Raw genomic sequence first — 23,673 nt, forward strand, 5'->3', positions numbered from 1 at the left:
ATGTGTAAATCACTTTATTTTAGCCATTAACAGTGAAATAAAGATATTTTTTAAAAAAATAAATAAATAAATAATCAAAATTAAAAAAAGAAAAATGGTGATGAGCTAAATGCTTTCAAACTTGGCCTAACATTTGGCTCCTTTACGGTAATATGTGATAATTCATTTTCCACTCTGAGAAACGTGTTTTCAGACCACAGGCGTCCTATACTCCATAAAATAAAAGGCCTAGTTGGTTCAGCTGGTGTAAATGAGACTTCACCCGAAAATGCCCACAGTCTACACCTCAACTCCTCTCAAGATAAGCAATGTGTTTAATTTACCCGATGCCTGCCGTGGCATACTGTTCGTAACACTAAATGTGTGAGCGTACACGCATTTATTTAGCAGGAGAATGTGCCCCCTGCGCTGACCGAATGCCCCCTCCTGGATGTGCTCGGATGCCGACACTCGATGTCTCCCACATGACGTCAATGATGAAACATGTTACTTTATGTTAACTGGCGACGAGCTCACGTGCAGAGCAGGACTGTCTGTACTTTAAACATGAAAGTGCGCATCTCTCACAGTGACACACATGCCCACTGTTTGGAGAGTGAGTGGAAAAGTTTAGACTTGTATATTTCGTGGGAAGCTGCTAATAACTTCCTGGCAGCTCCTGCAGTGTACTGTCTCATACATATTGTGAGGCCATGTGCTGTTGAATAGTGACTAGAAATGTAGAGTACACAAAAACAAAACAAAGTGGCTAAACATAAGTGGCGGTTCTGATCTCACGATGCAGTTTACGTTGACAAAAATCTACCACCTGTAGGCAACATGTTTCTATATTTCTTTTTAACTAAACCCATAAAAAGGTAAACACAACTTGTTTCCAGGGCTGGTATGGATTAACTCAATTTCCATCCATTTAAATGGCTCCAAATTGTTCACAAACTTGTTTTGGACTGATTCATTGAACTGTATATCACACTCCCCCGTTGCACAGAAAAACTGTTCAGGTGTTACGGAAAAATCGGTGACCCATCAGAATATTTATGAGCCGTTATTCAAGGGGAAGTTTCAAAATCACTTTTTGTCATATTTGTTAAAACTGTCAGTATGTGTTGATAGAAGTACGTTTGTACATGAGTGAAATGATCTGCGAAAAAAAAAGCCTTCACTTGACTAAGCTCCTCCCCCAGCGTCTCTGACCAAAGCCGCACCCCTCACAAACATGAACTGCACGAGACATGCATTGTACGAATATGAACAGTTAACAAGCCGATCTTAGCCATTGCTAGCGGTTTGACGTTTTGTTTTTTGGAATGTACAATCAATGAACAATATTAGATGGGTGATAAACTTGTCAACCCATTGAGGATGGTTACGGTGGTGCTGTGTGGCTGGACCGTGACCGTGCTTAATAGACTCTCGTGTTCTTGTGTTCTACCGTGTCCATGTAGAACACAACAGTTAAGTATGTTTACCCCTGTTTTGTCTCGAGAGGTAACTTTTGTTGCTAAATAAACCCGTCAAGAAACTTTAATAGTCTTCTTTTACTTGAGGTTGCTGTGCACAGAAGCTTGAGTGCACAACAACAGAATGACAACGTCTTCTGTCTCTACAGTCTCTGATTGGCTATTCTTGTCACACTATGACACGTTTTAAAATAATAATTAGAATGAAATTAGATGGATGATTTTTTCTAAAGATCATTTTAATAATGTCCTACTGTCAGGTCATAGAAACAGTTTTAAACACTTTTAAAGTGTCGCTTTTAATAACAACTCATACAGTGATGAGATTTTCTTTTCTCTACCACTGGCATAAAAACATTTAACATAAAGCTTGACCAAGCAGCCAGGCAAAAAAGGATTGTGGGCCATTTCTATGTAAACATTTAATTCATTTCACAATTGTATCACTGTTCTGTATTAAATATAAAATGCATATTAAGGCAAACGAAGATCAGCTCTCTCTGGTGGGCTGGTGTGCACTAAGTAGCCGCGCACTGTTCTTTGGTGATGCAGCAGTCTGGCACAGCGAGGGTTAAAGTGAGCTGGAGGAGCCTGAGAGAAATAAAGCCTGGCAGCGGGATCGGTCCACACTCCCACACGGCGTCCAGCTGGATGCAGCACACTCCGAGGGGGGAGCCCCCGAACCGAGCCCACAGTATTCCCCGCGTCTACTTGTTGATTCTGCTGACGAGGGCGTCTGTTTAAAAAGAGAGAGGAAGGGAGGAGAAGGTGGCAACATTTGCATCATGTCTCCACGCTGCTAATGATGCCTTCATCACATCCGAGCCCAGCGCAGCAGATCCGGACGGGTTCGCCACCTTTACGCGCAGGTCTGATTGAAATGAAGTCGCCGCACGTCCGTGGCGTGATCCGGGCTGCACGGGAGACACGTATGGACCACTTTATTTTCTTGCATCCTTTATTTTTGCAACACTGTACTCTTCCTGCAGGCTCCGAATATGCGCTCAACTTTATGATGACGACGACACAGCATCACCACTTTAATTCGTCGTTACTGAAGTTGGTGGGTTGTTGTTTGTATTTTAAGGCATAGTTTCAGCACCAGACAGCGACATAATAATCAGCACTGGACAGCTCATAAACTGTCCAAAAATTCTATAATTCTTCCTCAAAAATGTACTTGGATTATTATCATGGGAGTTTGTGTAGGGACCATTTGCAAAAATAAAAAAATATATTAATTGAGAGGAAAATGCTTTGTGCGGGAATATAGCTGAGCTCATTTTCATTCGTAGTCCCTCATACACATACCGGAAATGACAGTTAAATAGATTATACAGTATATGGTATTCCGAAAGTCTGGAGACATCACATTTTCAAGAAATGGCAAATCAATTGGAACATTATCAATGACCTTCAATGTGGATTCAAACATTTGCGATGCAAAGCTGGATTCACTATGCAGAATTCACGTGAACTTGATGAAATAACTCCACGTTGTCGTCAGTTACCCGTGTACAGATTTTAGGGAGACCCTACACTGAAAAAAAGTACTTAATTTGATCATAAAATGTGGTGAACTGACGTATTTTTCCCCTCTATTCCTCGAAAATAATAGAATATAATCCGACAACCTACTTAATTGTCCCCTGTGACAATTAATACTGGCATTATTGATCTCATTAGTCATGTTTTTTTCTCGTATTTTGGACAAAATATGTATAGAAAGACTCCTCAGTATGATGCAGTGCAATTACTGCAAACTACAATAAACACATTATTAAGCCATTGATGATAGCCAGCAGTATTATATTTATAAAGGCTGAGTTTTAACTCTTGTGCTGGATCTTATTAAATTCTATAAGTGTCCATTAACAATAGTCACATTTGCAAGTGAGTCCAACTAAAGTCCTGTAACTTGTCAATCCAGTTTATCATTGAGATCCCCCGCGTCTACCCTCGTCAGCAAGACCAGCGTCTGTGCCTCCTAAAGCAGATTAAAATATCTATTCTTTTCTCTGATGAGTGGATAAACCCCGTGGCATTGCTGCTGTAGGACACTGCCGGAGGTGCCGCAAATGCGCCTTGATCGTAAGTGAACCCCCTTTGTATGCCAGACCCATGTACAATAAGTAAAAATCCACGATATGCAGAGATCATAGCATCGTTTTACTGCTCTCACACGCTTAGACTCATTCAAACACATCTCAACTTTGAAAAACATGTATTATTGTTGTTGCAGCCACGGGAATAGAGTGCAGACCCTGATGAGGTCGCCCAAAGGACCAGGTCTCGTTAACCCCCGTCCCGTCATGACTGACTGAGCGACTGGAGCGAAGATGATCAAAGTGGCATCGAGGTCGGCCGGCGCGCAGCCGCCGGACGCGGAGGACATCATCCGAAGCAAGCACACCCACCGGGTGAGGCTCAACGTCGGAGGTCTCCTCCACGAGGTCCTGTGGAGGACGCTGGACCGGCTGCCCCGCACGAGACTGGGCAAGCTGCGGGACTGCAACACCCACGACTCCATCATGGAGCTATGCGACGACTACAGCTTGGACAGCAACGAGTACTTCTTCGACAGACACCCCGGCGCCTTCACGTCCATCCTGAACTTCTACCGCACGGGGAAGCTGCACATGATGGAGGAGATGTGCGCCCTGTCCTTCAGTCAAGAGCTGGACTTCTGGGGCATCGACGAGATCTACCTGGAATCCTGCTGCCAGGCCAGGTACCACCAGAAGAAGGAGCAGATGAACGAGGAGCTCAAACGGGAGGCGGAGAACATGAGGGAGCGGGAAGGCGAGGAGTTTACCACGACGTGCTGCTCGGAGAAGAGGAAGAAACTTTGGGACCTCCTGGAGAAGCCCAGCTCATCTTTTGCTGCTAAGGTAGAGGCCGAGTCCTGCCGCATACACACGTGTCCCACTTCAATTAGCATATTCTGTTCTCATGGCCTCCGTTACAAAATCTCTATCAAGATTCACACACTCATCTTCCTATAATTAGTTGGCTATGCTGTCAAACTGCATAATAATTACACTTTTTATGTAAAATGAATTTGCGGGTTAGCGGGTGCACAATCACATATTTGTGGACTTTTGAGGGAACCGCTGAGAAATGTACATATTCACTGTTTTAGTGCTCAGGCCAAAGAGATCAAATTTTGCCACCATCTCGCTGCCAAGAAATGATATTGAAGTGAGTTCAGCGCGTCATTCAAACAAAATGTAGTGTTTTGCCACCATCTTGTGCCATCTATAAGCAATTCTAAACCTTTTTCAGGGGGGCGTCTATTGATTTGTGCAACGGCACCCGGAAGCACTTCCGATCTCGCCAGTGATCTGCAAATGAGTTTCTGGTGAACTTTCTGCTCCATTAAAATGAATGGACAGAAAAACTTGAACACTTTCTGGCAGAAATGAGTAAGTATAATGTGAGGGATCATTTAAAATTCCAGAAAATGGTGGGTGGCTCAAATGAGCATTGCTGTGTGCCTTTTTCCAAGGCATTGAGTGGCTATAATAGCATAATTGGCTTCCACCGTTTTTTCTAAAGACCTCGTCTTTTGAGCGCAGTGGATACTCAGAATACAAAGGAACGGGGTTTGTTTTTACTCTCAGCAACACAAAAGCATTTCAGAAAGGATCAAAATCACTGTACAGCTAAGAGTAGAAGGGTTTTAGACAAAAACGCTGTACCGTCGTCGTTTGATTGGATCGTTTCTTCCCTTTTGACGCAGCTTCAGCTGAACACAAATTTTCTCAAATGGGATCCCGCAGAACTCGGCATTGCAGCGGACGCAAACGTTGATGCGAAACCCCTATTTGCACTGTTAACATCAGTTATTCTTCTCTTGTGCTGTCAAACTCGCAAACATTAGCCATTGTGACATCGCTGCTGGCATAGTTGGCGATGGTATGGCGTTTGTGACCAAAACCCGTCTACCACGAGCAGTACAATGAATTTGCCGAAATGCCCGTAACATATGTTTGTGTGCCGAGTAACACCGAACCCCGTCCTTCGTATTTTGTTTCCAATGCGTGTGCGTCATTCGAAAAGTGGTGGAAGCTAATTTCGCTATTATAGTGACTCGATCTGGCACACAGCAGTGCTCATTTGAGTCACCCACCGTTTTATGGGATGTAAAGTATTCAGTCATTTTCTGGCAGGTAAAGTGCTCAAGTTTTTCTGTCCGTTCATTTTGAATGGAGCAGGAGGCTAGCTGTTTACTGGCGGGATCGCGATCGGAAGTGCTTCCTGGTGCCGGTGCACATAATCTGTTAGTCGCGGATTTTGGCTATCTGCGGCAGGGCTTGATCCCTATCCCGTGCTAATAGCAAGGTTTCACTGCAGTCCAAAAGCTAACCAAAATACTGGAAACACCTCTCACTACAATTTGTGGCATTTACTAGACGAACAACATTATGAACTATCATAAAATCGACAGCAGTATTTTGCAACCTTTATTGAGTTTAAACTCATATTTTACATTGAAAATGATTCACATTACACAACCCAACAAAAATGTCACAAAAAGTTGATACAGTGCACCCCTGCATACACGCGCTTCAGCAGCCGGGATTCACCTAATTGGCAGATTTGTTTTGCATCTATTTTTCCCCAATGTTTTTTACTTTTTGGTTTTTCTTGTTTGGGGGGTAACCAACTGTGAAAAGTCTTATTGACAGTTTATCCCCTGCTTGTTCAAGAATTTTAATTTTAGGGTTTAAAATGAATAGATAAATACATTTTTCCAATGCAATTATAATGGGCTTTAATTATCCGTGGATTTTTGCTATTCGCAGTCCATCAAGGTCCCTAACCACCGCAAATCAAAATGGTAATTATGTTGTTCTTGTTGTTGTTGTTTTAAATGAATTTACTTCACTCAGGTTGACATCTGTTCTGTTGTATGAATTGCAAAAGGTATATGCATCCATCCATTTCTTCTCACTAGGGTCACGGGCGTGCCGGAGCCTATCCCAGCTGACTCTGGGCGAGAGGCAGGGTATACCTTGAACTGGTTGCCAGCCAATAGAAACAAACAACCATTCACACTTACATTCACATCTACGGGCAATTTCGAGTCTTCAATTAACCTACCAGGCATTTTTGGGGGGACCAGAGTACCTGGAGAAAACCCACGCAGGCACGGGGAGAGCATGCCAACTCCGCACTGTTGTGGTTGTTCTTTGATGTACTGAAGAAATCAATACCTATCGGCCTTTACTGTCTTTGTAAAGTCAGACTTCACAGGTTATGATCTCATGATTGATTGCTCATCGAATGTATTATTGAAAGTCTTGGAGCAACGTAAGAAAAATGGAGTGCACCGCTTGGCTCCCACCAGCTGGGGCGCTGTGATTTCCGTCTCACTATTACGACATCTAAAGAAGAACTACTTGACGTTAGCTGCGGGAAGTTAAGCTACAGACATAAAGCTATTTATTTGCTCAGTACCACACTGGCATCAAAGTAGGAGTTAAGAACAATCCATCTTTTATCATTTATATATGTCCTCATTTAGGTCACGGGTGAGCTAGAGCCTATCCCAGTTGACTTTGGGCAAGAGGTGGGGTACACCCTGGATTGGTTGCCAGCTAATGGCAGAAAATAATTACTTGATTAATCGGTCATTAACTTTCTCCGTCGTTGATCAAAGAAATATAATCGAATGCCCATCATTTCTTGTATTGGATGTCATTTGATGTATCCATTGAAGTGACTGGTGGGTGTAATGATTTTCCATCATGTGGGATGAAGGTGTCTAATGTTAAGACAAAAAATGGAGGGGTGGCGGGCATATTTCAGTTTACATCTCGAGGCTATAAATCTCTGTAGTTTGACGAACAGTCTGACATTCCTTTTGCCCGAATTGGTGCTTTTCATCTGTTCCTTTGAGCTGCAGGAGGGAGAAGTAATGAGGGAAAAAAAAGAAGAAATGTTACACTCAAACGTGAAAAATGTTTCTCCAAGTGCAACTTCTTCTGTTTCAAACGGGCTTTGAGAACTAATTTTGTGCTATAGATAATCAATAATGTCTTCCAGCTGTCCTTTCCTGGGAGGGCCAGACATCTTGTTGCTCCCCCTTTTGGAAGTCAATTAAAACCCTTTACGGATGGTGCTTTTTTTTTTTAGATTAATATATGACAGCTTTTATTGTCTCTCATTATTGGCTTTGTTAATAGTGTGTGTGCGCATCTCTCGGGGTTATTAATGAACGCTTGTTTTGTCATCGCATTCGGCGATGGAACGACTGACACCTTTTGTTTATTTAATGTCACATATTTATAGACGCGCACGTCTTCATTACGCCGGCTTCCTTTCTATCCTCTCCTCAATCATCGCGCTCATTAATACGATCACGGCCCACGCCATGCTTAATAGACTCTCTGAAGCCGTTTTCAATTAAAATGTGGATTCACTAGAACCTGCTGCATATTACCATTGCAGCAGCTCAGGGAGTGTGGACATTCACAGAGGTTGGCCTTTTCATTACTGTACTCCACAGTCAGCAGGGAGCGTACCCAAGGAAGGTTTTTATATATTCAGCGCAATACTCCTCGAGTCGGCCTGTCAGCCTTTGATTTTTTTTTTCCACAGTGTTACTTGGACTGATAAGTCGGACCGTGTATCATCGGCTGCACCGCGCATTGAAACGTGTCCGCAGGACAGCGGAGCTTCTCGGTATTCCCGAAATGAGACGGCACAGTCAAAAGAAGACTAAGAAAAGCTTCAAACACCTCCGTGGACGGAGCTTCCTATATAATTTATCCAGCTCATCTGTGGAGATAACCTGGTGCATCCCTGACCTTGAATAGCTCCTAATTATGATTTCTTAAATAGATCACATTGCTCTGTCAGTGACACTTGCTGCCCCACAGCTCTCCCTAGAGATCTTTGATGTATTTCATTTTAGTAACAGAGCAGACGTGTAATCATTAGCAGAGGTGTTTTTAAATACCAGGACAACTGTAGCACTCTCTCTGATGCGTTTTCTTAAATTGGAGTATTTCTTCTCGTGCCAATTAAAAAAAAAAAGAATAATAAAGATTCATTATAAAACTTTTATCAATTCACATGTTTGCTTGGTGAAATACATTGGCCCCATACCAATGAAGATTTATTATCATGCTAGTCTTGCCTAATAGACTGACTGGGGATACAGTATGTTTACTATCAGTGGTGTGACGTAATGAAGTACAAATACTTTGTTGCTGTACTTATTCGATCTTTCAGATATCAGTACTTGAGTGTTTATTTTTCTGACAGCTACATTTGAAAACAAACATCTGTACTTTCTACTCCTTATTTTGTCGAAATAGGCTTGCACTTTTTTTCAACCTCCACAGATGACAAATCAAAATAAAAAAAGACGTCGAGAGAGTTACCGATAACTGCGGTTGATATCTTGATTGATTGAGATCTTGAAAAACAGGGACGACAGCAATATGGAGGAACGTTAATCAAGAAATTCCCCATCCATGACCTTATTTGAGGAGAATTGTTTGATGTTGTCTGCTACAAGAAAGATTTGTGGCAAATGCATTACGTCTTGCACAGGTCTTAAAACCACCAGGTTCCTGGCCCTCAAATATTCTCCTTCTAATCTGGACAAAAATATCTATATCATTTTTTCCACTTCTTATCATTAGCTAATTTTGCAGTTTTTGATACTCATTTCACACTACTAGCAAAGTTATGGGAACACATTGTTTCGAGCCAACGCCAGCTAGCGCTTCAACAACAACATGCAACGTAACACTTTTCTTCTTCTTAGTACAAGCACTCTGCATGTTACAGTAATAAAAGAGGGAAACTTTTTTTGTTGTTGTGCCAAGTTATCAATACCGGTATTGCATATAATTGATGGTAAAAATTTATTTGTACTTCTTAGTTTTGTACCTAACGGTAAGTAGTTTTCAGAGTTAGACCTTTTTTACTTCTACTAAAGTACAGGAGTTGAATCAATAGTTGTTGTTTTTTCCCCGTTTTTTTTTTTTTTACACAATTGTCTGTACTTGTAGTTAAGTACAGAGTGTGAGTACTATTATCCACATCTGCTTATTCTAAGTTTTTTTTCACAGTTTAAAATCCCAAGTGTCACTTGTCTGTGACAACCGTCGCTGTCGCCAACGATTGTGTGCTTGCTTCAACTTGTAGAAGCAGACGCTGGGAGAAAAAAAAATTGGAGCAAATTCGACGTGACCTCGGCATGATGCGCTACGTTAGATGGCTAAACTCCAAATAAACAAACAAGCGGAGATTAGTTAGTTACCACTGACAACATTCGGCCACCATTTAGCATGGGTTTATAGAAACAAACGTAACATAAAACGCAACAGAATTGTTGTTGTAGTGAAAAAACAACAACAAGACATAGTTAAGGGAAAAATGAGTGCGTAACTACGAACGCGAGTTAGCATGGTTAGCCGAGGAGAGTGCTAATGGATAGATGCTGATTTCTGAGTGGAAAAGACAGATAATAGTATGACAGCAATGACTACTTATTGCTTTAGCTTATTTTAGCACATATTACATTGTGTAGACGAGGACAATAAAAAGACATTTGAACTCATGGAGGCAAAAGTTCATACACGCATACATTGCGTAAGTGTGTATGACCTAAGTAATGTGTTGCGGTGAAAGCGCTTTCAGAGTCTTTTGTATAAGTGTATTGTTCCTAAATGTATTCGGATCTTCCTTATTTCTTTGCTCAGGTGTCTTCTCAAAACTATAGCTTGATTCCAACGGCACTTACCCAAGCAAATACTGCACATGCTCGGATATTTGCTCTGCTGCTGTTCACAAAGAGTTCTAATAAAAAGCCAAGGACCGTGAGCGAATATTCTTTGTCCTGTTTCCTAGAAATGTTTGCATTGCAAATCCACAGCTCATGTAGCTCATGACATGCTCGATGAGCCAAACGGGGCCACTGCCTCATAGTTTAGTTTTCCATTAAGGATGGGAGGGAAAAAAGTGTTAAAGTGAGGTTAACACGATGGCCCATAAAGGTGATGTTGTTTAATTGACATGTTGCAGTGTTGAAATGGCTTGTTCCCAAACACCGATTCTGCCTCATTTATTTTTCAATGCTGATGACATTTTAATTGCCCATTAATAAAGCCTCACTTGATGCCAGGAAGAGGACTGTACGATGCAGAATGTAGATGACCCCACGTGTCTCGTCAACCCGATACAGTATAAGATAAAAACTGACAGGAACTCTCGCACTCGGACGAGCCATTCTCACACCAAAGCAGCATCAAAGAACGCATGACTTCCTGCTTTGAAGTGTTGAGGCGTTATTGAATAGTTTTAGGCCCACTTGAGTCTGCTCTGCCGATACACCATGGGCCTGCCCACTAAATAATTCAACAAACAATTTGGGCTTTAGGAAAACTTGCAGGTAATCAGTGCATCAATAAAACATCAGCTCTTGTTGCTGCGGTACTGTACATGCTGAGTGTCTGTTGTTGTTAATTTATTTCTGAGCATCGCGATGTACAAAGTAGACTTCGTGCGGGACTGAGCACGCTTGGTTTGATCGGAAGCAGTTCAGTTGCAAAGAGAATGAGCAGCCGCCGCTCCCCGGAAATGAACACCTTCCCATAACTCACTCGTGGATGCGAGAACTGGCCCCAAATGGCCATTTTTTTCCGCAGCGGAAAGAACATTTGTCCGATGTGTGAGCTGTGCTTGTGTTATTCATGAAAAGGAACACTTGGTACGCATGTGAGGGTGCTGAGGGTGGTCAAACAAAGTTATGTTATAAATTTGAATACATTTGCAGCCTTTGAACAGTACTAGAGTACCAAAACAACAAAATGCCCTGCAGCCAAATGATTTTCACAGGCCAATGTATTGAACTTTTGAACTTGAATACTACAAAAAAAAACATGACACATGTAAACAGGTAAATTGGAGCTGAGGTAGTGATATGACCAATGATTGACTTGTAGACTGACCAATTTGCATCAAACAGCGGTGGTTGCGCTGCGTGTAATAAGTGACAGATAGTTCGGCTAGTCACAGCTGGAAGAAAGACTAATATCACCCACTGTCGGTTATTTGTCCATTAAAGATTGGCATGCTGTCAAGCCAATGACAGTACATTGACTCATATTAGCATCAGTTGTGCTTCCAGTAATGATTGACGTGCAGTCTGGCCAATGAAAGCTGCAAGAGTGCCTGCTCTGCCCCAACATCAGTGGTGCCGCACGTAGCGATTGAAGTGGGGCCCTGTGGGGCCTTCCCTGACTTCATCTACTTCTTAATACCTCCACTATCACATTGCAATCCTAGAAATCATCAATGCAATCCACGTAACACGTTTTCGCAATTGCGCCGGATGACCGCCGATGCGAACGAAGGCTCTCAAGTTCTTATATTGTGGGGGAGGGGCGACTCATGTTGAGTGTCGCACTTGAGCCCTGTTTTAGCCACGCCCCCCAAAATCAGGAATACTGAAATGGTGAAAAACGATTTAATAATGCTATATCTCCACAATGGAGAACTACATAGATCTCAGTTTTGGGACATTTTCAACAATTATCTTCAAACATCTATAATGTATTTACAGTACAACAAAGAGTTTTCTCAAAAAATGTTGTCTTCATTGCACTTTGTTGCATATTTTAGAGAAGAGCTTAGTGAGACTTTTGGGACTTTTTCGTGGGATTAGAATTCATGTCTCCTTGAGGCCTTTCAGTGCTCCCCTCACCCCACATTCTTTGGAGCAGAAACGAATAGCGAGCTGTAAAAACGGACATTCTTCACGTAGCAGAGGCTCGCTCGTTCTGCTAATTGCCGGAGAAGGTTCTCCCCTCAGAGAGTCAGCCGTGACTGCAGGCGGTTTCCTGTACTTCTCACCGCACATCAGATATGCCCGATTGACTGCACTCTGAGCACTTTGTATTTTGCGTAGTCCGAGATGTGTTCCAGCGAACCGCTGCTCGCTGCTCCTTGCTGCCCATTCGGTCCTTAAGGCCCGTTGGGTTTGTGAACCCTTTTTGGTGAAAACGGGGGTAAAATCAATGAGTTGTAAGGCAAGCTGGTGGGAGCGAGGACGTGTGACTCCCAAGATGAGCGCCGTTGCATGTAGCACTGTGTCACAGAGATCGCAGTGTAACAGTACAATCTCTGTGACGGTGACTTATAGAGCAAACAGTTTCCTCTCGCTAGCTTCCACTGTTAATAAGCAGGCATGCGACAAGCCAACAGGGTGTGCTTTATGAGCGTGTTGCCGGGCAACACCATCGCTTGCCTTTAAATAGCATCAATCAATGGCACACCACTGACTCCCGGCTGGCCTGACCGGTTGCTGGGCCAAGTGTTTCGGCCAGTGGCTTCACACAGTTGGGAAAAGTGAGACGCAAGCAACACCTCTTAATCTTGTCTCCGTGTTCTTGATTGCGTTTCTCTCTTTTGTTCTCCCTTCTCCTCGTCTTCTGACTGAAGTGATTTTACTTTTCAAAACGTGGGCATTTCTTAAAATGTCCTTGGTTGACAGTGGGGAAAATTAACAATCAATGCATTCATTAGTTGTTTTCTTTTCAAAAATATTTGTAATGCCCATACGCTCTCAATGTTCTAAAGTCCTGTTGTGTTGTATGGAGCACATTAATATATATCTATATAATTGTGTGGCTACAACTGGATGCAATCAGCAGTGTGTATTGCCAAATGGAGACTAATGGAGCAGTGCACAAAAACAGAGAACACAAACCATTATTGATCGCAAGCACGCCTTTGATGGCGTTTGATCAGCGTGAAGAAACACACGAATGGAAAGTCACTTTAGGAGGAGAGAGGCCGCACATCAATAAACACACCAAGACACCATCAAGTGTGTACTGTAGAGGATTACACACTGTTATATGTATTACATTGTTGGCATCTGTCTGCCTATCTGTCAGCACAAATACTGAAACTACAACACGATTATAGATTAATGATTATGTTGTGCAATTGAACAGTATGCAGAATTCTTCATCCTATACCTATTCTGCAATAACTGTCCCGTGGTAATGTTCTTGACAAAATTTAAGAAAGCAGTACGGAGAATGGATGGATAGATGGAAATTGAGACAAATTGTTCTGGAAGTGGATTTGTATAGGTGGGCAGCTCCGTGCCCGCATAGATTAGAGAGCGCCTCCTCAAGGGGGCGCAAAATTTCCCATAGAAATGCGCATGCCAGCCCGTGCGGCCCCACATGTCGCACATACCAACAAACTCCCATAGCTCGTATATAAAGCCCAATAAAATGTTAAAAAAAAAAAAAAAAACATTTAACGCTGGATCTCCACAATTCAGTACTACATGTTTATTAAGTCTTTGCAGACGCTTTCAACAATTATCCTCAAACATGTAATATGTATTTAGAAAGAAATCTCTGATTTTACCTTACAGAGACTTAAACTGAATAATTTCCCACAGCATACCTGAAGATCTCTCACAACACCCTGGTTGGAAATCACTGGGTTAATTGAAGACTAGTCTAAAATGTCCATAGGTGAGAATTCCAGAATAAATGGTCATTTGTCTCGATGTGCTCTGCAATTGGCTGGCGACAACCTCTCACCCAAAGTCATTCTAAGTTACCAAATATCCTTCCCCAAGAAAAGATTTTTAAAGATGCTGTTTGGAGCTTAAATTGCAGGTGGAAGTTGGCAACCGTTACCCCCTGTAACCTGCATTTGCTCTACGGTTGCCATGGAGAGTGGTGATGTACTACAAGACATTAGCTTATCGTGTCAGCCACCTGGGGAGAACACACACACACACACACACACACACACACACACACAGGTGGACAAGTACTCTTTCCCCCCCAGTTCAATATCTCTTTCTGACAGACGACAAAAGCCATACTTTGCTTTTAGCGGGATGTCTTATCTGACTTTGCTTCTAGTGGTCACACGTTGGTCCGGCTGTGAATTTCGGCGACTGACATTTAAAAAGGTGAGGGGTCAAACAAGATGAGGAGATAAAGACACGGCTTCTTTGCTGCACGGCTTCATTCATTATTTAGACGGGCCTGTCAGGGATAGCGCATCACTCAGGGAGATGCGGGATGACAAGTGGTCAGTGGAACGCGAACGTTTCCACAGAGTCCACAGAAGCAATTGCACCATCAAGCACACTGATGTTTGCGTCAGTCACTCAGCAGTCTGAGGCTGAAAAGGTCCATTTTTCTCCAAGGCGTGACTGAAAACCACAAAGGCCTTCCATTGCATTGGACCCATTGCAGAGCTTACATAGATGAAGTGTGCGACACTCTTTGGGCTTCTTCCCCAAACTCAGAATGTAGAACACGCTTTGTCATCAGTCGGTGACAGCGGAACAAAAGAACTGCTTGAGTGTTTTCAACCAGCAGAGCCGTCACCTCGCGCACGGCTTCTGCAGTCGAAAAAGTGCAAGGGTGGTGGAGTTTTGTTTGGCTTGGGGAGCAGACACTGGAGATGCCTCCACTTGCCCTACGTCCTCCCTCATCGCTCAGCGTGATGTGCTCTCTTCATTTGAAATGACTCGATGGATGACCAATGGAGTCTACTCAGATTAAGACAGGAAGGAAGGTGTCTATTGATGTCTACACCAGTGTTTCCTACCCTTTTGAGCCAAGGTCGTCGGAAATTATCCATTTTCCTTTAGTCGTCCAAAAATTATTAATTCTTTGCGAGAAATAATGTATTTTTGTTCACCCATCTATGTCAGCATGTATAGTGACAGGCTGAACAATTAAATGGTCTTCCACTAGATGGCGGAAGGTGCAATTAACCGGTGCATTAACCTATTTGCATTCATACAACAGAAACAGAGCTTTGTGTTCAACTAAACAGGCCCGGATTTTACACTTAGTAACTCAGTTTGTAAGTCCATTTAGATGAGATCGTTATTTCAGTATACAGTATATACCATTTGTGACATTTCTGTTTGATGGTGAGCTTTTTCTAATGTCAAATATGCCCCTTGGCTCAATGAAGTCGGGAAACAGCTTAAACTATTAACATTGCCACCAATGTCAGTGTTAACATAACTGTTGAGGAGTCCTGCCTGGTCCGCCAATGTTAATGCAGTCATAATGGCTTTACCAGACTATTTGCCTGTAGTGTCTCAATGATTTTAATTGTGTTATCTTAAGGTCACATTACTACACATTGTAGCTTTAAGGAACACCGGTCTTGAATTAAGTATCCTATTCACGTGAATGTGCTTGGTGTCAGGCTGACAAGCAGTAATGGCCTCCTGAACTTGATCCAGAACCTAATAACTGAAAGGTCCATGGATGAACAGCCAACAAGAGGTTTCATTTAACACTAGACCTCACATCGGACACGCTAGACCGCAAAAATCAAACCAAGTGTCGCCTTACACTTGTTGCCAACATGTCACCTGACATCCCTTGAGCCATGGTGGTGACATCAGTTGCGATACGTACGAGGAGAGTCAAGCCATCAGAAGCTTCTCACCAAGTGACTTGTAACACGTTCTGCTGAAATGAAGTTGAGGTCATCAAGATATTTGAGATTTTTGCATTGTCAGGCGACTTCCGGTATGCTTGCTGTTGGAGCGGGAGTGAGGTGAGAGCTTCCGTCTCCCGGTGTCCTCGCTTCTAATAATCAGCATAAGCAAATAGCATCCTGTGCAAAAAAAGCACAGTGCCGTCTGCGGTGCTAAAACGGAGGGATTATTTCTGTCTATAATGGGAAACCACCACTGGGACGTTCAGTTTGATTTCTGCATCATGTCCGCCCACTCAGCAAGAGGCTTGCATGTTGAACCCCCGAGGTTCGCGAGTCACAAATTCACAATTTAGCGAAACATATTCTCAGCTGTTCGCTAAAAACCTCACCATTCATGTGTTTTCGTACTTTTCACACAAAATGGCACCAAAGCCCTAGCAAATAGGGCACTAGTGATTGGTGTAAAGGAAGTATTGTTGAACTGATGATCTCGACTGAGAGACTGAGATCTTAGTATGTCAGGTAGGAGGTAAGTTTAGCCTGGGTTGTTAGTGGAAGTTATGGAGCGTCTTCACCACGCGCATATATATGCACAGTTCCTATTCTTTCTAAATAAAATCTTATATACACCATTTATTTTTAAGGGTAATTTTGCAATATGAGTTTGAAATGATATACTGTTTCAGGATCATGGTTTGTGGTCCATTTACAGTTAAATGAGTAATAAATGTAACTGCTGTAATTGACTATATTTTCAGCATAACTCAAGAACCCCTTCACTGATTTCCTTTAAATTCGGCAGAGGGGTTTGGCATGGACATTTTTGTGCAGATACAGTACATAATTTTTTTATTATTTTTTTTTATTTGGCTATCATTTCAAAAACCCCGATCCACAGAATACGGTGGATATGATTTTATGTTCCGTTAGTTTTAGTTAAGTCCAAACGCTACCTCAAACCGGTCACTGATGATTGAATGGTTCATTCAGGTGACTTCAGTTCTCACGCAGTGATGGTGTGTAAATGTGAATGGGAAATGTTGTCCATCTCTATAGGTGACCTGTGAATGACTGGCAGCCAGTCTGGGGTGTACTTCACCTTTCCCCCAAAATCAGCTCATTTAGGCACTAGCGCCCCACAACCCTAAACAGGATAACTATAAATTACAGTGTTCAGCGAATAGCAGGGGAACACTGTAATCTCAGTGATACACATGCAGAATTCAGTTCTTACGGACAAGAGCAAAACTCATTGAGTGATTGTTCTCCCATATTAAATGTGTAATACAATGAGAAAAAAGATTCAACGCAACTGAATTTAATTTATGCTTTAAAAACAATCCCGGTTGAATCAAAGTGCTGTATGTATGCAAATAGAACTAAACCTAATGTAAAAACAGTAACAAAGTTAAAAACAATAAAACAAAAAGGACACTAAAACAAGGTCAGAATCCCATGTCTCGTGCTGTGTTGAAAGCCAAGGAATAAAAATGGATTTTAAGGCAGGCTTTAAAAATGGACATTGAAGGGGCGTGTCTAATGTGCCCCAAGAGGTCATTCCGTAAGAAAAAAAAGTAGTATTCATTTTTATGAAAAAGTTGTATTTTTAAAACTTTTAAAATTGTAATTTCTTTAGAGAGAGATTGTGTATTTTTCCAAGATTTTTTTTTTTTCTTTTTCAAGAGACAAGTTGGGGGGCTGCTCATTTTCTCTCACAATCTAACACAAGCTGCTCAGCAATGAAGGAGGAATCTACCGCTCTATGGCATTGTTCTTTGGCTTTGGCAGTCCACTGAGCGCTCTTGTCATTGTGTGAATTATAGATGAGTTTTGGAGGAAAACTGTCCAAATCTCAGCGTGACGCCTGTTGTTTTAATTTGACAAGGTGAAAAATTGTGACTGTTCCTACTGATGAGGATGTTGCTCACCCCAAAGAGGCACCTCAGTGTTGCACCCAGCGCAGCCCAAACAAGCTCCCTACTTTTGCACTCCTTTCCCAACGGCCTTCTATAAATAAATACACTTTCTCTCACATGTACTCACACAAAAACACACCTTTTCCCACCCTGTCTCTAGCTTTCTTTTTGGCAGCCTATTATGTACCCACTCATTCTCCCTGGTCAGCCTTAAATAGACGCACTCATGTTGATGGAAATTAATGGATTCTTTGTGACTATTGGAACCTTTTATAAATGTCACATCAAATGTGAAATAATCTCTCATTTCAAATTGTGCAATTTAATCTGAGTTGTATTAAAGGTTTTGCCTTTACAAAGATGATGATATTCGCTGTTGATCGACGCTGTCAGAGCGGTATTAATTTAACCCCCCCCCGCCCCCCTCTTATGTTTGTTGGTCCTCTTGAAATGTTCCTGTGACCCACTGCATGTTCAATACTCACAAAAAAATAATATCATACAAATGATTTTTTTTGCAACAATGGGAAAATCCCAGCGGCACGGTAGGTTAAATGACGACTCTAAATTGCTCGTAGGTGTGCATGTGAGTGTGAATGGTTGATTGTTTGTATGTGCCCTGCGATTGGCTGGCAACCAGTTCGATGATAGCTGGGACAGGCTCCAGCATGCCAGCGACCCTTGTGAGGATGAAGCGGCTCAGAAAATGGATGGATGGATGGATGGATGGGAAAATCCCAGCAATAAAATCAATGAATTTCCATAACATGTTAAACCTCTTGAATCGTTTGAATTGTATTTATACGTCATTGGATGATATATTAAAAAAAAAAAAAAAAGGGAATTAAAAGCAAGAGCTGTTTGTAATATTTTGCTGGTCGCATATAGCTAAATGAGGGAACCAAAATATTTCAGCATGATACAGGCATTTTGTTTCATCATTTAATTATTGACCACTCGACGAAACGATCATTTTCAAACACATTATGTGTATAGAGGTACGCTATACTGTAGGCATACATGCAGTACAAAAATCTGTCCTTTCAAAGACATGCATTATGTTCAAACAGTTCTGCACAAAATGTAATCAAATTACCGTACCTTGCAGTAAGATGAAATGCAGTTCTACAGCCACAGACACGTTTTAATAATACACCTCTCATATTGGATTAAAAGTGTACATAATATAGGTACTGTCGTATCTTAATAGCATTTTAGGCACGTGATTAAAGAGTAGTATTCAGTATAGTTCAAACGTTCTTCCTGGGCCTGCTTTAGTTGTTGCTGAAGAGCTGCTGTGCTTTCATCTAATGGCTGTTTGAGTCTCTCTTGATGGAACACAGCAAATGGACTTCTGAAGCTTCTCAGACGCACAATTTTATCCACCGAGGCACCAAAGAGTCAGCAGAAATGTGACACATTAACTGTGGCTGCAAGTTAAGTAGACTGCTTACCACAAAATGAGAATAGATAATAGCCTCCATATGGATAAAAAGAATCATACAATATATCCAGTATAAGGACGAGTGAGATAGTGAGATGTGATGTGGCGGGTAAAAAAAAAAAAGAGAAGCTTTTCTGGGTCATCAGAATTTGCTTCTGTTTAAAACTAGTAAGGACAGACATTTTTTGTTGTACTTAATACAACCCCAATTCCAATGAAGTTGGGACGTTGTGTTAAATATAAATAAAAACAGAATACATCCATCCTTCCATCCATTTTCTGAGCCGCTTATCCTCACAAGGGTCGGGCGTGCTGGAGCCTATCCCAGCTGTCATCGGGCAGGAGGCGGGGTACACCCTGAACTGGTTGCCAGCCAATCGCAGGGCGCATACAAACAAACAACATTCGCACTCACATTCACACCTACGGGCAATTTAGAGTCTCCAATTAATGCATGTTTTTGGGATGTGGGAGGAAACCGGAGTGCCCGGAGAAAACCCACACAGGCACAGGGAGAACATGCAAACTCCACACAGGGATTGAACCCCGGTCCTCAGAACTGTGAGGCTGACGCTCTAACCAGTCGTCCACCGTGCCGCCAAACAGAATACAATGATTTGCAAATCATGTTCAACCTATATTAATTGAATTACAAAGACAAGATATCTAATGTTCAAACTTATAAACTTTATTGTTTTTAGCAAATAATCGTTAACTTAGAATTTTATGGCTGCGACACGTTCCAAAAAAGCTGGGACAGGTGGCAAAAAAGACAGAGAAAGTTGAGGAAGACCTATTTGGAACATCCCACACGTGAACAGGCTAATTGGGAACAGGTGGGTGCCATGATTGGGTATAAAAGGAGCGTCCCTGAATTGCTCAGTCATTCACAAGCAAAGATGGGGCGAGGTTCACCTCTTTGTGAACAAGTGTGTGAGAAAATAGTCGAACAGTTTAAGGACAATGTTCCTCAACGTACAATTGCAAGGAATTTAGGGATTTCATCATCTACGGTCCATAATATCATCAAAAGGTTCAGAGAATCTGGAGAAATCACTGCATGTAAGCGGCAAGGCCGAAAACCAACATTGAATGCCTGTGACCGTCGATCCCTCAGGCGGCACTGCATCAAAAACCGACGTCAATGTGTAGAGGATATCACCACATGGGCTCAGGAACACTTCAGAAAACCAATGTCAGTAAATACAGTTTGGCGCTACATCCTTAAGTGGAACTTGAAACTCTACTATGCAAAGCAAAAGCCATTTTTCACCCAGAAACACCGCCGGCTTCTCTGGGCCCAAGCTCATCTAAGATGTACTGATGAAAAGTGGAAAACTGTTCTGTGGTCCGACGAGTCCACATTTCAAAATGTTTTTGGAAATTGTGGACGTCGTGTCCTCTGGGCCAAAGAGGAAAAGAACCATCTGGACTGTTATGGACGCAGAGTTCAAAAGCCAGCATCTGTGATGGTATGGGGCTGTGTTAGTGCCAATGGCATGGGTAACTTACACATCTGTGAAGGCACCATTAATGCTGAAAGGTACATACAGGTTTTGGAGAAACATATGCTGCCATCCAAGCAACGTCTTTTTCATGGACGCCCCTGCTTATTTCAGCAAGACAATGCCGCACCACATTCTGCATGTGTTACAACAGCGTGGCTTCGTAGTAAAAGAATGCGGGTACTAGACTGGCCTGCCTGCGGTCCAGACCTGTCTCCCATTGAAAATGTGTGGCGCATTATGAAGCGTAAAATACGACAACGGAGACCCCGGACTGTTGAACAGCTGAAGCTGTACATCAAGCGAGAATGGGAAAGAATTCCACCTACAAAGCTTCATCAATTAGTGTCTTCAGTTCCCAAACGTTTATTGAATGTTGTTAAAAGAAAAGGTGATGTAACCATGTAAACATGACCCTGTCCCAGCTTTTTTGGAACGTGTTGCAGCCATCAAATTCTAAGTTAATGATTATTTGCTAAAAACAATCAAGTTTATCTGTTTGAACATGAAATATATTGTCTTTGTAGTGTATTCAATTAAATATAGGTTGAACATGATTTGCAAATCATTGTATTCTGTTTTTATTTATGTTTAACACAACGTCCCAACTTCATTGGAATTGGGGTTGTTGATGGTTGGTGAGACTGTATAGAACAACCTTTCATCTTCACAACAAATCTTTTCGCACCCTCTAAGTACTGTACTCATGTTGCACATCAAGCATAAAAATTCGTCCATCCATCCATTTTCTGAGGAGCTTATCCTCACAAGGGTCCCGGGAGTGTTGGAGCCTATCCCAGCTATCATCGGGCAGTAGGCGGGGTGCACCCTGAACTGGTTGCCAGCCAATCGCAGGGCACATATAAACAAACAACCATTCGCACTCACATTCACACCTACGGGCAATTTAGAGTCTTCAATTAACCTACCATGCATGTTTTTTTTGGGATGTGGGAGGAAACCAGAGTGCCCGGAGAAAACCCACGCAGGCACCGGAAGAACATGCAAACTCCACACAGGTGGGCCCGGGAAGAAGAAAAATCACCTTTTATTGTCATGAACATGCATGCATGCACATGAAATTTGTGCACATGAATTGAACCCCAGTCCTCAGAACTGTGAGGCAGATGCTCTAAAAATCATTATAACATTTTAGTCCAGCACAAAGCTCATACAATGCCAAATATTTATTTATTTATTTTTTTCTGGAGCAAGAAAAAAATTGTTTCACAACTATAGTAAATGATGAAAATTAAAACATCGAAGGTTGGTCAGAGTAGAGCCACTGATCCTCCGCATCGAGAGGAGTGAAATGAGGTGGCTCAGGCATCTGGTTATGATGCATCCTCCACGCCTCCCTAGAGGTTAGGTGTTGCAGACAAGTCTCACCCGGAGGAGCCCCCTGGGAAGACCCAGGATACACCGGCGTGACTGTGACTCTCGGCTGGCACGGGAACGCCTCGGCCTCCCCCTGGGAGAGCTGGACGAAGAGGCTGGGAAGAGGGAAGTCTGGGCTTGCCTGCTGTTGATAAGCAGGCTTGCGCCACAATGCAAACTAAAGATTAGCCGTGTGTGACGTAACATCAGAGACCACCTTGTTGTGTCATTTGCATGATGATATTGTTTGAATGATGCTCGTCCAGTGCACTAACTGAAGCGTAAGTCGAATTGCCTTCTTGGAATTACATTGAAAAGCATGGCCGCTGCCAGTGTGCTGCATGAAGAGATGGAGCAAGTGATTACAGACGTATTTTTGCAGCGGAGGGGGAGTGGAGGTTTGCTGAGACAAAGATAGAACTACGGCGTGAATGCCAGACATCATGTTTGGAGGAAATCACGCACCGCTCAGGACCTAGCCAGGAAATGGGAGTCTAGTCAGGTTTGAGGCAAATATGAATGCAATAATGTACAGAGACATCCTGGGTGAAAACTTGCTCCAGAGCGCTTTCGGCCTCAGACTGGGGGCGACGGTACATCCTTCGTTAGGACAACAACTATCTAAATAGCAAAGGAGTGGCTTTTCGGACAAGTCTGTGAAAGACCTTGAGTTGCCCAGCAAGAGCTTGAATACGATTGAACATATCTGGAGAAATCAGATCATGGCTGTGCACCGGCACCCCATCCAAGCTAATGGGCAAACCTGCTCAAAGATACAATAGGTGTGCCCAGACCAGTCGCCAGACCTCAGTATTGCGCAGTGGCGGTTCTAGGGGGGTGGGGGGTCGAGGGGGCGCCAGTGCCCCGCTAACACTGTGCCCCCCGTTGACCAAGTGGATAGGATGTGACCGGACTAGTATGTCAGAAATGTCGATCAGCACACAGAACGAACTAAACTGTACTGTGATCACTGTCTTTTGTGCAGTAACTGCGATCTACTACCTCATTATTGGCAGAGTGCACACTCTCACTTGGCAGAGGTCTGCGTTCTATGGAGTGCTATTCTGGCTATTCTGCTATTTTGGGGAAACGGCTCATGTACTGGATTGATTTTGCAGGTGTACCTAATGAACCGACTAACATACCGTTGCGTTAAACTGCTGTTCTGGCAGCACAGAGCAAGCGGGATTGAGAGAATTTCAATCAGGTTCACACTAATATCCAAACAGCGGCCCTTGGGAGCCTCTCTTCTCCCCCGTCTGCTGTCAAAGGCCTCCTACTGCTCTCATTTCTGCTTTACCTCCGCCCACCAGACGCCAGAACCTCACCTTTCTGTCTGATTTGAAATACAAGCCACCGAGATAATAGGCATGTTGGCTTTACTCTAAGTGGGCCGCAGTAGAGGAGAATAGCGAGTCATTCAAAGCTGCTGAAAAAGTATCCTCCGTCCGCATCGTCGCGTGTGACGATGTCAGCCTCTTGAGTTTCGTCAGCCGGCTCCG

At 42.7% G+C, this 23,673-nt stretch overlaps 1 protein-coding gene across 4 annotated transcripts in view; it reads left to right on the forward strand.

Moving 5' to 3' along the window:
- Positions 1-1,953: 1,953 nt before the first annotated feature.
- The window catches only part of LOC133483363 (potassium voltage-gated channel subfamily B member 1-like), a 48,623-nt gene continuing 26,903 nt past the window's right edge, over positions 1,954-23,673 (forward strand). Inside the window, exons 1-4 of one of the 4 annotated variants that reach the window (XM_061784496.1) lie at positions 1,954-2,329; positions 2,450-2,523; positions 3,391-3,551; positions 3,703-4,351. In XM_061784496.1, the coding sequence (XP_061640480.1) occupies positions 3,800-4,351 (552 nt within the window). In that variant the 5' untranslated portion in view covers positions 1,954-2,329; positions 2,450-2,523; positions 3,391-3,551; positions 3,703-3,799. The other 3 variants (XM_061784498.1, XM_061784495.1, XM_061784497.1) reach the window with 3 other exon arrangements.

Source organism: Phyllopteryx taeniolatus, chromosome 9, assembly GCF_024500385.1.
Source record: "Phyllopteryx taeniolatus isolate TA_2022b chromosome 9, UOR_Ptae_1.2, whole genome shotgun sequence".
Classification (NCBI taxonomy): Eukaryota; Metazoa; Chordata; class Actinopteri; order Syngnathiformes; family Syngnathidae; genus Phyllopteryx; species Phyllopteryx taeniolatus.